The sequence below is a fragment of the Scyliorhinus torazame genome, chromosome 12 (genome assembly GCF_047496885.1).
Source record: "Scyliorhinus torazame isolate Kashiwa2021f chromosome 12, sScyTor2.1, whole genome shotgun sequence".
Classification (NCBI taxonomy): Eukaryota; Metazoa; Chordata; class Chondrichthyes; order Carcharhiniformes; family Scyliorhinidae; genus Scyliorhinus; species Scyliorhinus torazame.
The window spans coordinates 174668731-174683498 of NC_092718.1; the positions used below are offsets into that span (position 1 = coordinate 174668731).

Genomic DNA, 14768 nt, shown 5'->3' on the forward strand with positions numbered 1-14768 from the left:
GGGATTCCGGGAGGCGGCGGTGGACTTCGAAAATGGATTTGAAGGGGTGGCGGTGGACTTCAAAAATGGCGTCGGAGATGCGGCGGTGGACTCTGAAAATGGCGTTGAAGATGGCGGCCCCCGCGGGTCGCACGTAGCAGGTGGTGTCGAAGGTGGCAGCCTCCGTGTGTTGCACGTGGCGGGTGGCGTCGAAGATGGCGGTGCCCCCGATGTCCACGAGGGTGCCGCGTGGTCGGAGGCAGAGGCACCCATGTTACGGAAGGCCACCTCCAGCGATTCAGCAAGCTGCACCGTTTCCCGGAGGTCGAGTATCTCCCTCTCTTGCAGATGCTGGCGAATGCAGTGTGAGTCAATGCCGGCAACATAGGTGTCCCGGGTCAGAAGTTCGGTGTGCTTAGTAGCCAACACCGCCTCGCAGTTACGGACCCTGCCGAGCATCTGCAAAGCATGCAGAAATTCTGCCAGTGACTCTCCAGGGCGCTGACGCCGCGTGGCAAGGAGGTGCCTGGCGAACAGTCCGTTAACCCGTTTCACATACCGTCCTTTCAAGAGATTAATGGCTTCATCAAATTGGGGACCCACTGGGTCCCGGAAGATGAGAAAAATTTGCGGGCTCAACCGGGAGGTGAGGACTCGCAACTTGTGCTCCTCGGTGACGGTGACGGCGGTAGAATTGATGAAAGATTCCAGACAGCGTAGCCAGTGTGCGAAGATGACATCGCCGTCGGCTGATTGGGGGTCTATCTGCAGGAGGTCCAGTTTGAGGCCCGGATCCATGTTAAACAGCTCTTTCATTTATTGTAAGTCAATTAAATTGATATGCCATCAATTAAGACGGAAAACACAGAGCGAATTAAACTATGGCTTTAATTGACTTACAACAGAGCTAGCAGCATGCCCCAGAATGAGGCAGTGTGGGAGGTCGGCAGCTTATATACCCAGGCCTTAGGGGGAGGAGCCACGGGCAGAGCCAAAACCGTACAACATGAAATATAGTGGAAATACTGTACAACACGTAATACTGTGGCAGCACAATACAACACAGTGGTTTCACCACAGCTGTTTAGGCCAACACTCCTCGGTACCATGTTATGTTACCTGCCTGGTCGATAACACATGTTACTCAAACCTTGGTTGATGGTGAGGTCCTCTGAATTTTGTTGAAGAAGACTCGAACTCGTCCAGTAACAACAAAGATTTATTGAGTAATTATAACCAATAATGCATGAGTTCTTTACCTTAACATAGAAACTAGGAATTGGTTAACAAGATTTAATAATAATAACTAAACGTAACTCCACTAACTATCTATGTGATTCTGATGTGACCCTGTTCACAGTGCACCCACGAGAGAGAGAGAGAGAGACCCCGTGTGGCTGCATTTATACCCCTGTTGGTCTAGCCCTCTCGTGATCATGTGGTGCTGCTGTTTACCCATTAACCCCTTGTGTGCAAGCACCTACAGAGATCACTACATAGGCAACTAAGAACAGATGAATCACTTGAAGAATATAAGGAAAGTAGAAAAGAGCTCAAACAGGGAGTTAGGAGGGCAAAAAGGGGGTCATGAAATGTCCTTGGCAGAAAGGATTAAGGAGAATCCCAAGGCATTTTATTCGTAAATTAGGAACAAGAGGGTAACTAGAGAAAGAGTTGGTCCACTCAAGAACAAAGGAGGGAAATTATGCATAGAACCAAAGGAAGCAGGTGAGATCCTTAATGAGTACTTTGCATCGGTATTCACAAAGGAGAGGGGCATGTTGATTGGTGGTGTCTCAGAGGGATATGTAAACACTTTATTTCGAGGGAGGAAGTGTTAGGTGTGTTAAAAAGCATCATGGTAGACAAATACCCAGGGCCAGATGACATCTATCTCAGATTACTGAGGGAGACAAGAGATTTAATCGCTGGGCCTCTAACAGAAATCTTTGTTTCCTCGTTGGCCACAGGTGAGGTCCCAGGAGATTGGAGGATAGCCAATGTTGTCCCATTGTTTAAGAAGGGTAGCAAGGATAACCCGGGTAATTCTTGGCCAATGAGCTTGACGTAAGTGATAGTGAAATTGTTGGAAAAGGTTCTCAGTGATAGGATCTATGCAAATTTGGAAATTAATGGTCTTATTAGCAACAGACAGCATGGTTTTGTATGAGGAAGATCATGTCTCACTAATTTAATTGAGTTTTTTAAGGAGGTGCCAAAAATGATTGACAAGGGAAGATTTGTGGATGTTGTCTACATGGACTTTAGTAAAGCATTTGACAAGGTCCCTCATGGCAGGCTGGTGCAAAAAATTAAATTGCAGGGGGCCAGCGGTAAACTGGTTAGATGGATTCAGAGGTGGCTTGGCCATAGAAGACAGAGGGTAGCAGTGGAAGGGTGTTTTTCCGAATGAAGGTATATAATTAGTGGTGTTCCGCAGGGATCAGTACTGGGACCTCTGCTGTTGTAACATATATAAATGACTTGGAAGAAAATGTAGCTGGTCTCATTAGCAAGTTTACGGATGATACTAAGATTGCTGGAGTTGTGGATAGTGACAAAGATTGTCAGAGAATACAGCAGGATATGGATAGGCAGCAAAATTGGGTGGAGAAATGGCAGATAGAATTTAACCCAGACAAATGCGAGGTGATGCATTTTGATAGATCCAATTCAGGAGGGAGCTATAAAATAAATGATAGAACCATCAGGAGCACAGACACACAGAGAGATCTGGGCGTGCAGGTCCACTGATCCTTAAAAGTGGCAGCACAGGTGGAAATGGTAGTAAAGAAAACATATGGCATGCTTGCCTTCATCGGATGGGGCTTTGAGTATAAAAGTGCGCAAATTATGTTACGGTTTCATAGAATGTTGGTTAGGCCACATTTGGAATACTGTGTCCAATTCTGGTCACCACACTACCAAAAGGAAATGGAGGCTTTGGAGAGAGTGCAGAAAAGGTTTGTCAGGATGTTGCCTGGTATGGAGGATATTAGCTATGGGGAGAGATTGAATAAACTGGGATTGTTCTCCCTAGAAAGGCGGAGGCTGAGGGGCGACCTGATAGAAGTTTATAAGATTATGAGGGGTATAGATAGGATGAAGTTGGAGTTTTTTCCCAGGGCGGAAATGACAATTACAAGGGGGCACAAGTTCAGGGTGAAGGCGGATAGGTTCAGTGGAGATGTGCGGGGGACGTTTTTTTTACACAGAGGGTGGTGGTGGCCTGGAATGCACAGCCAAGTGAGGTGGTTGAGGTAGATACATTAGCAACCTTTAAGACTTACCTAGATAAACACATGAACAGACGGGTATAAAAGGATACAGGCGGTTGGTCTAGATAGGATAAGTGATCGGCACAGGCTATACTGTTCTTTGTTCTGTGTTCATAAGAAACTCTCTAACCTGACTGGAGCTGCAGTCTTAACTCGTGAGAGATCTGGAAGGTAGCAATAGAGTCTTTTGTTAGCTGAAATAGGAAATAAAATTGAATGGAGAATGGTGAGGAATCAAATGTTGTATCTGATTGAGAACGTAATTCGGAAAATGAAGAAGGAACTTTCGCCTCAGATTAGCATTAGTGTGATATCAACTGCTGTAATCTGTTGTAAAGAAATAGGGCAATGGGATTAATCGAGTAAAGACATTGGCCGCGATTCACCGGACTCAAATTAAAGTCCGCTGAACAGCATGTTTAGTAGGATGTTTCTCCGTGCTGTAAGACCCCGTATTTAACGGTACTGTGCCCTTTTGGATTGGATTGGATTGGATTTGTTTATTGTCACGTGTACCGAGGTACAGTGAAAAGTATTTTTCTGCGAGCAGCTCAACCGATCATTAAGTACATGAGAAGGGTGTAGTGTTAATGAAATCAGTCCATAATAGGGTCATTTAGGAGTCTGATGACAGTGGGGAAGAAGCTGTTTTTGAGTCTGTTCGTGCGTGTTCTCAGACTTCTGTATCTCCTGCTCGATGGAAGAAGTTGGAAGAGTAAGCCGGGTGGGAGGGATCTTTGATTATACTGCCCGCTTTCCCCAGGCAGCGGGAGGTGTAGATGGAGTCAATGGATGGGAGGCAGGTTCGTGTGACGGACTGGGCGGTGTTCACGACTCTCTGAGGGACTCGAGGAGATTCTGTCCACCAAGGCCACATTTAGAGGCTCCTCGCAGATCTAGGCACCATTTTGACTTGCTGTGCGATCTTCTCCCCCATTTCTGTGGACCCCCCCCATCCCCCAACTTGGGGAGGCCTGTGAGAGCACCTCCTCAGTACCCCCTCTACCTGGCAAGCCCACCTGCTCCCCCAACCCGCACCCCTGGCCCGACCCCTGACAATGCCAATCTGGCACCTGGGCATCTTGGCACTGCTAGCCTGGCACTACCATCCTGGCAGTGCCACCCAGGCACTCTGGCAGTGCCAGGCGCAATGGGGTCGCTGAATCGTACCCATAAATTTTGTTCTGGTCATTGAAGTATGATTTTTGGAATCTCAATTTTCACTCTCCTTTAAACCCACCAAACTAAAGCAATATCCTTCTGCAGTCAGTACCCAGAGTCCTACACCAAGGGTGTCATTAATATGTTTTTTGAATGTCCTTTTGCTCTGCCTTGAGCTGTGCCTGGCTTTGATTTACATACTTCTACTTATCACAGGTATATATTGTTTGAATGTTTGTCCCAAACAATTGAGTTGTGCTTAATTTGAGAAAATGTATTCATTCATCAACCATGCATAATTCATATTTGTTGCATTATTTCATGTTTCTACACGTCAAGCTATAATTCCATAACGCATTCATTTGATTAATTCAGAACAATTTGAATACTATTCTCCTACCTTACACCAGTTACCAGGCCCTACCTTGGTCTCCTGAGCAGATAGAGGTTGGTTTAGCACAGTGGGCTAAACAGCTGGCTTGTAATGCAGGAAAAGGCCAGCAGCGCGGGTTCAATTCCCATACCGGCCTCCCCGATTAGGCGCCGGAATGTGGCGACTAGGGGCTTTGCACAGTAACTACATTGAAGCCATTTGTGACAGTAAGTGATTATTATTAGATAAACAATGGCTGCAAGTCAACTCCTCCATGTTATTTATGATATGAACAGAAGGACGCAGAACAATCCTTTGTGTAATTCCTCTAGTCACTGACCCAGACAGAGTCTCTTCCACTTCGCATCAGACCTAAAAGTGTTCTTAATCTTTCCTGACAGATACCACCAAGGGACCCCAGGATCATGGGTCACAACAGATGCTTTGCTTTCTTCCGATCGGCTCCTGCCTGTGGAAGCGGTGAACTGGGTTCTTTGTTCGGAGATTTTAACACCCGGCAGCAGATCAATGCCCTGACCTCTTTCATTGATGTTAATGAAGTCTACGGCAGCACAGATTGTTTGGCCAACAAACTTAGGAACCTCACCAATGAGCTTGGTCAGATGGCTGTCAATGAGGAATTCTCCGACAATGGACGAGAATATTTACCATTTAACACCATTTCAAGCAACCTTTGTGGAAGAATGGGGGAAGCCTGTGTCACCGGTCAAAATTCAACTCCATGTTTTATAGCTGGTGAGTAATGGCTGAATCCAGAAATCGTGTCCCATGTCATCTTCATATGGGGCATTCCTGTCACATTCACGGTGCTTCCTTTCAATTGTTTAACACACATTAAAGTTTAGATTGAAAGGTGTCAGGAGATATCAATGAAAGTTGTAACGTTTGGAAGATGCCCAGAGGAAAAGAATAATTGAAATATTAAGCAACAAAGAATGAAAGATTTGAACAAGGTAAAATAAAGGAAACTGGGCAAATGGCCACCCAGTGGGGACAAACTAGTAGCTGGTCAAAATTGTCAACACCTGATTAACAGCCTGTTCCTGTTACCCATGCAGTCACTGCCATCTTTTTCAGCTGCATACCCCAGGTCCAAGCCAATTTGTAATATTGTGATTGGAGAATTGAATACCAGGGACGAAATTCTCCCCCAACGGCGCGATGTCCGCCGACTGGCGCCAAAGACGGCGCCAATCAGACGGGCATCGCGCCGGCCCAAAGGTGCGGAATGCTCCGCATCTTTGGCGGCCTAGCCCCAACATTGAGGGGCTAGGCCGACGGCGGAGGGATTTCCACCCCGCCAGCTGGCGGAAATGGCGTTTGTTGCCCCGCCAGCTGGCGCAGAAATGCGGCGCATGCGCGGGAGCGTCAGCGGCCGCTGTCAGTTTCCTGGCACATGCGCGGGAGCGTCAGCGGCCGCTGTCAGTTTCCCACGCATGCGCAGTGGGGAGAGTCTCTTCCGCCTCCGCCATGGTGGAGGCCGTGGCGGAGGCGGAAGGGAAAGAGTGCCCCCACGGCACAGGCCCGCCCGCGGATCGGTGGGCCCTGATCGCGGGCCAGGCCACCGTGGGGGCACCCCCCGGGGTCAGATCGCCCCGCGGCCCCCCCCAGGACCCCGGAGCCTGCTCACGCCGCCTGGTCCCGCCGGTAAATAACAGCTTTGATTTACGCCGGCGGGACAGGCAATTTCTGGGCGGGGCTTCGGCACATCCAGGCCGGAGAATCCAGCGGGGGGTCCCGCCAACCGGCGCGGCCCGATTCCCGCCCCCGCCCAATCTCCGGGAGCGGAGACTTCGGCGGGGGCGGGATTCACGGCGGCCAACGGCCATTCTCCGACCGGCGGGGGGTCGGAGAATGACGCCCCAGGTCTGTTAAGATTTTGAGGTATCAGTGGTGAAGCGTGCATAGGCACATTCCACCCATTAGCATTCGGCAATACGGTCTAAGTGATGCGTGATGGGTGCACACAAGCAAAGTAAGGTTTTCAGTTTACATTTGTTTTCATCCCATTTCATTTCAACTGTCTCTTACCATGGGCGAGATTCTCTGACCCCCCGCTGGGTCGGAGAATCGCCGGGGGCTGGCGTGAATCCCGCCCCTGCCGGTTGCCGAAGTCTCCGGCACCGGAGATTCGGCGGGGGCGGGAATCGCACCGCGCCGGTTGGCGGCCCCCCCCCACGCGATTCTGCGGCCCGTATGGGCCGATGTCCCGCCGCTAAAATGCCTGTCCTGCCGGCGTAAATTAAACCACCTACCTTACCGGCGGGACAAGGCGGAGCGGGCGGGCTCCGGGGTCCTGGGCGGGGCGCGGGGCGATCTGGCCCCGGGGGGTGCCCCCACGGTGGCCTGGCCCGCTATTGGGGCCCACCGATCCGCGGGCGGGCCTGTGCCGTGGGGGCACTCTTTCCCTTCACTCCCTCCACTGCGGAGACTCCCTCCACTGCGCATGCGCGGGAATGCCGTCAGCAGCCGCTGACACTCCCGCGCATGCGCCGCCCGGAGATGTCATTTCCGCGCCAGCTGGCGGGGCACCAAAGGCCTTTTCCGCCAGCTGGCGGGGCGGAAATTCGTCCGGCACCGACCTAGCCTCTTAAGATTGGGGCGGCGCGATGCCTGACTGATTTGCGCCGTTTTGGGCGCCAGTCGGCGGACATCGCGCCATTTCCGGAGAATTTCGCCCCATTTCTTTCTTTCTTGTCTTTCTTAATATATATTTAACCCCACCCCCCAAAATCTTATCCCCCTTTCCTTACCCCTTCTCCCCTTTGCTTCTCCCTTCCCCTCCCCCCACATCTCCATCTGTCACAGTTCACCCTCATGTTAGTTTCTCTGCTGTCTGGCCTCTCACACCTTTTGTTCTCTCTGGGGACTGTCATTAGCACTCTTTCCCCTTGGTTTCTGTGGCCATTAGCAACTCGTTTCCCTGGGTTTCTGTGGCTATGACTCATCTTTCATTCTCACTCCACAGTATAAATATTCCCCACATTCTCTGTTAGCTTTGACAACGAGTCATTGGACTAGTAACCTTAGCTCTTTTCACTCCCTACAGATGCTGGCAGGCCTGCTGAGATTTTCCAGCATTTTCTCTTTTGTTTCAATTTACAATTTTGTGAGAATCATGAATCCTATATTTAAAATATCCCTGCCTGCTGCTGGCAAATCCGTAACCATCGTCACTGTCACAGGAATGAACTAAATGAGCAGATGATGGGGTGAATGTTCCGCCTCCCTCGCGACATATCTCTTGGTGGCGCAGTCTTGCTGGCAATGGGATGCACCATTCCCGCCGCTGGCCAATGGCAATTCCCCTTGTAGCCACTACACGCTGCTGGGAAACCCGCACTACTGCCGGAACGGAAAATCCCACCCTTGGGGAATTCACGCTAATACAATATTTTTTCCTGATATGCGTGACAAATAATTGTTGGACAGCTGGGGCGAGATTCTCCGACCCCCCGCCGGGTCGGAGAATCGCCGGGGCCTGGCGTGAATCCCACCCCCGCCGGTTGCCGAATTCTCTGGCACCGGATATTCGGCGGGGGCGGGAATCGAGCCGGGCCAGTTGACGGGCCCCCACACCCCCCAGCGATTCTCCGGCCCGGATGGGCGGACGTCCTGCCGCTAAAATGCCTGTCCCGCCGGCGTCGATTAAACCACCTACCTTACCGACGGGACAAGGCGGCGCGGGCGAGCTCTGGGGTCCTGGGGGGGGCGCGGGGCGATCTGGCCCCAGGGGGTGCCCCCGCGGAGGCCTGGCCCGCGATCGGGGCCCACCGATCCACGGGCGGGCCAGTGCCGTGGGGGCACTCTTTTCCTTCCGCCTTCGCCACGGTCTCCACCATGGCGGAGGTGGAAGAGACTCCCTCCACTGCGCATGCGCGGGAATGCCGTCAGCAGCTGTTAACGCTCCCGCGCATGCGCCGCCCGGAGATGTCATTTCCGCGCCAGCTGACGGGGCACCAAAGGCCTTTTCCGCCAGCTGGCGGGGCGGAAATTCGTCCGGCGCGGGCCTAGCCCCTTAAGGTTGGGGCTCGGCCCCCCAAGATGCTGAGCATTCCACACCTTTGGGGCGGCGCGATGCCCAACTGATTTGCGCCGTTTTGGGCGCCAGTCGGCGGACATCGTGCCGATACCGGAGAATTTCGCCCCCGGAGTATTGAGATGCTCCACGTCAGATAACATGTCCATTTGAGAGGCAAAATGGTGACCAAATTTAAAAACCCATCTGGAAAAAACTTATTGGCATTGCAGTGTCAGCATTCCCTCAGTGCAGCACTGCAGTGTTAGCATTCCCTCAGTGCAGAACTACAGTGTTAGCATTCCCTCAGTGCAGCATTGCAGTGTTAGCATTCCCTCAGTGCAGCATTGCAGAGTCAGCATTCCCTCAGTGCAGCACCTCAGTGCCGGAATTCACTCAGTGCAGCATTGCAGTGTTAACATTCCCTCAGTGCAGCACTGCAGTGTCAGCATTCCCTCAGTGCAGCATTGCAGTGTTAGCGTTCCCTCGGTGCAGCACTGCAGTGCCATCATTCCCTCAGTGCAGCACTGCAGTGTCAGCATTCCCTCAGTGTAACACTGCAGTGTGAGCATTCCCTCAGTGCAGCACTGCAGTGTTATCAATCCTTCAAATCAGCACTGCAGTGTTAACATTCTCTCAGTGCAGCACTGCAGTGTTAGCATTCCTTCTAATCAGCACTGCAGTGTTGGCATTCCTTCAAATCAGCACTGCAGTGTTAGCATTCCTCAAGTGAGCATTGCAGAGTTAGCAATCCTTCAAATCAGCACTGCAGTGTTAGCAATCCTTCAAATCAGCACTGCAGTGTTAGCATTCCCCCAGTGCAGCACTACAGTGTTCGCAATCCTTCAAATCAGCACTACAGTGTTAGCAATCCTTCAAATCAGCACTGCAGTGTTAGCAATCCTTCAAATCAGCACTACAGTGTTAGCAATCATTCAAATCAGCAATGCAGTGTCAGCATTCCCTCAGTGCAGCACTGCAGTGTTAGCAATCCTTCAAATCAGCACTGCAGTGTTAGCATTCCTTCAAATCTGCATTGCAGAGTTAGCAATCCTTCAAATCAGTGCAGCGGTGTTAGCATTCCTTCAAATCAGCATTGCAGTGTTAGCAATCCTTCAAATCAGCAATGCTGTGTCACCATTCCCTCAGTGCAGCACTGCAGCGTTAGCAACCCTTCAAATCAGCACTGCATTGTTAGCATTCTTTCAAATCTGCATTGCAGAGTTAGCAATCCTTCAAATCAGCACTGCAGTGTTAGCATTCCTACAAATCAGCACTGCAGTGGTAGCAATCCTTCAAATCAGCACTACAGTGTCAGCATTCCCTCAGTGCTGCACTGCAGTGTTTTTTTATACACATTTTATTCAAACTTGTATCACAAACCTTCAAGTCAGCACTGCAGTGTTAGCAAGCCTTCAAATCAGCAATGCAGTATCAGCATTCCCTCAGTGCAGCACTGCAGTGTCAGCATTCCCTCAGTGCAGCATTGCAGTGTTAGCGTTCCCTCGGTGCAGCACTGCAGCGTTGGAATCCTTCAAATCAGCACTGCAGTGTTCGCATTCCTTCAAATCTGCATTGCAGAGTTAGCATTCCTTCAAATCTGCATTGCAGAGTTAGCAATCCTTCAAATCAGCACTGCAGTGTTAGCATTCCCTCACTGCAGCACTGTGGTGTTTGCAATCCTTTAAATCAGCACTGCAGTGATTGCATTCCCTCAGTGCAGCATTGCAGTGTTAGCATTCCCTGACTGCAGCACTGCAGTGTTCGCAATCCTTCAAATCAGCACTGCAGTGTTAGCATTCCTTCAAATCAGCATTGCAGAGTTAGCAATCCTTCAAATCAGCACTGCAGTGTTAGCAATCCTTCAAATCAGAACTGTAGTATTAGCAATCCTTCAAATCAGAACTGTAGTATTAGCAATCCTTCAAATCAGCACTGCAGTGTTAGCATTCCCTCATACAGCAACCGCACGCATGACACAAATCTCGGCCCACAACCCAAACCTTCCCAAAACTTCGGACAAGTACCGCCATGAGGGCGAGGACGAATGATATGAGCTCACAAAGCTTTGACTTACACAGGGATACAACGCAGGGGTGCCCGCTGTCACCGCTGCTGTTTGCGCTGACCATAGAGCCATTGGCAATGGCTCTCAGGGGGTCGGCAGAGTGGCAGGGGATAATGAGGGGGCAGAGGGAGTATCGGGTGTCGCTCTATGCCGATGACCTCTTGCTGTATTATTCGGATCCGTTGGAGAGTATGGGAAGGATTATGGGCCTGTTGGGGAGGTTTGGAGGGTTCTCGTGATACAAGCTGAATGTAGGGAAAAGCAAAGTATTCCCGATAAATGAGCTGGCACAGCGGACTAATTTAGGGGGATGCCATTTACGGTAGCCAGGGATAGGTTAGGTACTTGGGGATTCAGGTAGCGAGGGAATGGATGGGGCTCCATAAGTGGAACTTAACGAAGCTGGTGGAGGAAGCCAAGGAGGATCTTAAGAGGTGGGATACACTGCACTTAACGTTGGCGGAGCGGATCCAAGTGATGAAAATGAATATTCTGCCGAGGTACTTGTTTATCTTTCAGGCTCTCCCGATCTTTATACCAAAGGCCTTTTATCGGAAAGTGGACACAATCATCTCTGACTTTGTATGGGCGGGGAAGGTGCTGAGGGTGGGGTGGAGCCTGCTACAGAGGCAGAGACACCAGGGGTCTTTGGAGTTGCCAAACTTGCTTCATTATTATTGGGCGGTGAATGTGGACAAGGTGCGGCGGTGGTGGGAAGGAGAAGGGGTAGAGTGGGTTAGGATGGAGGAGGAATCTTGCAAAGGGTCCTGTTTGAGGGCTATGGTGACGGCAGCATTGCCAATGGCTCCGAGTAGGTATTCAGGGAGCCCAGTGGTGCAGTCTACGGTGAATGTATGGAATCAGCTGAGGAGGAGTTGTCGGGTGGAAGGGATGTCGGTGCTAATGCCACTGTGCGAGAATCATGGGTTTGAGCCGGGTGGATGGATAGTGTATACAGGAGGTGGAGGGAAATGGGGCTGGTAAAGGTGAGGGATTTGTATTTGGAGGAATGGTTCGGCAGTCTGGACGGGCTAAGGGGGAGGGTGGAGCTGCCGATGGGTAGTGAGTTCAGGTATCTACAGGTTAGGGACTTTGCACGAAAGGTCTGGAAGGGGTTCCCTAGATTGCCAGGACATCTGCTGGTGCGACTGCTGCTTCCGGATGTGGAAGGGGAGGGAAGAACTGCAGACAAAAAAAAGTGGCTGGGGAGCAGGGTGGTGAAGATCAAGGAGAAATGGGAAGTGGAGTTGGGAGGAGAGATCAATTGGGGAGTATGGAGTGAGGCACTGCGAAGGGTAAATGGGACCTCTTCTTGTGAAAGGATGAGCCTGATACAGTTTAAAGTGGTGCACAGGGTGCATATGACTTGGGTGAGAATGAGTGGGTTCTTTCAGGGGGTAGCAGATGAGTGTGAGAGGTGTGGGCGGGTGCCAGCGAATCATCCGCACATGTTTCGGGGTTGTGAAAAAGTGGGAAGATTCTGGGCGGGAGTGTTCGCGGTCTTAGCCCGGACAGTGGAGGAGGGAGTGGACCCGGACCCTTTGGTGGCGATATTTGGGGTTTCAGAGAAGCCGGAGCTCATGGAAAGGAGGAAGGCCGATGTCATGGCCTTCGCCTCTCTGATTGCCCGGCGACAAATTTTGCTGGAGAGGCGGTTGGCATCGCCACTGGGGGAAGCTGCTTGGTTGGGTGACCTGTACGACTTCCTCCGATTAGAGAAGATAAGGTTTGAGTTAAGGGTCTCAGCAGGGGAGTTTGAGAAAAGGTGGGGGATGCTTGTGACCGTGTTTGAGGAGCTGTTCGGCACGTGGGGGAGGGGGGGGCGGGGTGGGCAGGGGGGGGGGGGTTCCCTCAGTGCAGCTCTGCAGTGCTAGCATTCCCTCAGCGCTACACTGCAGTGTTAGCAATCCTTCAAATCAGCACTGCAGTGTCAGCATTCCTTCAAATCAGCATTGCAGTGTTAGCAATCTTTCAAATCAGCACTGCAGAGTTAGCGATCCTTCAAATAAACACTGCAGTGTTAGCAATCCTTCAATCAGCACTGCAGTGTTAGCATTCCCTCAGTGCAGTACTGCAGTGTTAGCATTCCTTGAAATCAGCATTGCAGAGTTAGCAATCTTTCAAATCAGCACTGCAGTGGTAGCAACCCTCCAAATCAGCACTGCAGTGGTAGCAAACCTTCAAATCAGCACTGCAGTGTTAGCAATCCTTCAAATCAGCACTGCAGTGTTAGCAATCCTTCAAATCAGCATTGCAGTGTTAGTAATCCTTCAAATCAGCACTGCAGTTTTAGCATTCCTTCAAATCAGCAGTGCAGTGTTAGCATTCCTTCAAATCAGCACTGCAATGTTTGCATTCCTTAAAATCAGCACTGCAGTGTTAGCAATTCTTCAAATCAGCACTGCAGTGTTAGCAATCCTTCAAATCAGCACTGCAGTGTTAGCAATCCTTCAATCAGCACTGCAGTGTTAGCATTCCCTCAGTGCAGCATTGCAGTGTTAGCATTCCTTAAAATCAGCACTGCGGTGTTAGCAATCCTTCAAATCAGCACTGCGGTGTTAGCAATCCTTCAAATCAGCACTGCAGTGTTAGCATTCCTTAAAATCAGCACTGCAGTGTTAGCAATCCTTCAAATCAGCACTGCAGTGTTAGCAATCCTTCAAATCAGCATTGCAGTGTTAGTAATCCTTCAAATCAGCACTGCAGTTTTAGCATTCCTTCAAATCAGCAGTGCAGTGTTAGCATTCCTTCAAATCAGCACTGCAATGTTTGCATTCCTTAAAATCAGCACTGCAGTGTTAGCAATTCTTCAAATCAGCACTGCAGTGTTAGCAATCCTTCAAATCAGCACTGCAGTGTTAGCAATCCTTCAATCAGCACTGCAGTGTTAGCATTCCCTCAGTGCAGCATTGCAGTGTTAGCATTCCTTAAAATCCGCACTGCGGTGTTAGCAATCCTTCAAATCAGCACTGCGGTGTTAGCAATCCTTCAAATCAGCACTGCAGTGTTAGCATTCCTTAAAATCAGCACTGCAGTGTTAGCATTCCCTCAGTGCAGCACTGCAGTTTGAGCATTCCTTAAAATCGGCACTGCAGTGTTAGCATTCCTTCAAATCAGCACTGCGGTGTTAGCAATCCTTCAAATCAGCACTGCGGTGTTAGCAATCCTTCAATCAGCACTGCAGTGTTAGCATTCCCTCAGTGCAGCATTGCAGTGTTAGCATTCCTTCAAATCAGCACTGCATGTTAGCATTCCTTAAAATCAGCACTGCGGTGTTAGCAATCCTTCAAATCAGCACTGCAGTGTTACATAGAACATAGAAAATACAGCACAGAACAGGCCCTTCGGCCCACGATGTTGTGCCGAACCTTTGTCCTAGATTAATCATAGATTATCATTGAATTTACAGTGCAGAAGGAGGCCATTCGGCCCTTTGAGTCTGCACCAGCTCTTGGAAAGAGCACCCTACCCAAACTCAACACCTCCACCCAACACCAAGGGCAATTTGGACATTAAGGGCAATTTATCATTGGCCAATTCACCTAACCCGCACATCTTTGGACTGTGGGAGGAAACCGGAGCACCCGGAGGAAACCCACGCAGACACGGGGAGGACGTGCAGACTCCGCAGAGACAATGACCCAAGCCGGAATCGAACCTGGGACCATGGATCTGTGAAGCAATTGTGCTATCCACAATGCTACCGTGCTGCCCTTAAGAACAAATAAATCTACACTATATCATTTTCCCGTAATCCATGTACCTATCCAACAGCTGCTTGAAGGTCCCTAATGTTTCCGACTCAACTACTTCCACAGGCAGTGCATTCCATGCCCCCACTACTCTCTGGGTAAAGAACCTACCTCTGAT

The 14768-nt window shown here is 50.3% G+C and overlaps 1 protein-coding gene across 2 annotated transcripts in view; it reads left to right on the plus strand.

Annotated features, from left to right (window-relative positions):
* LOC140386753 (eosinophil peroxidase-like) overlaps nucleotides 1-14768 on the plus strand; it is an 87488-nt gene that overhangs the window by 25795 nt on the left and 46925 nt on the right. For both annotated transcript variants that reach the window (XM_072469409.1, XM_072469410.1), the window contains exon 8: nucleotides 5193-5547. In XM_072469409.1, coding sequence (XP_072325510.1) covers nucleotides 5193-5547 — 355 coding nt within the window. The remainder of the gene's footprint in view (nucleotides 1-5192; nucleotides 5548-14768) is intronic.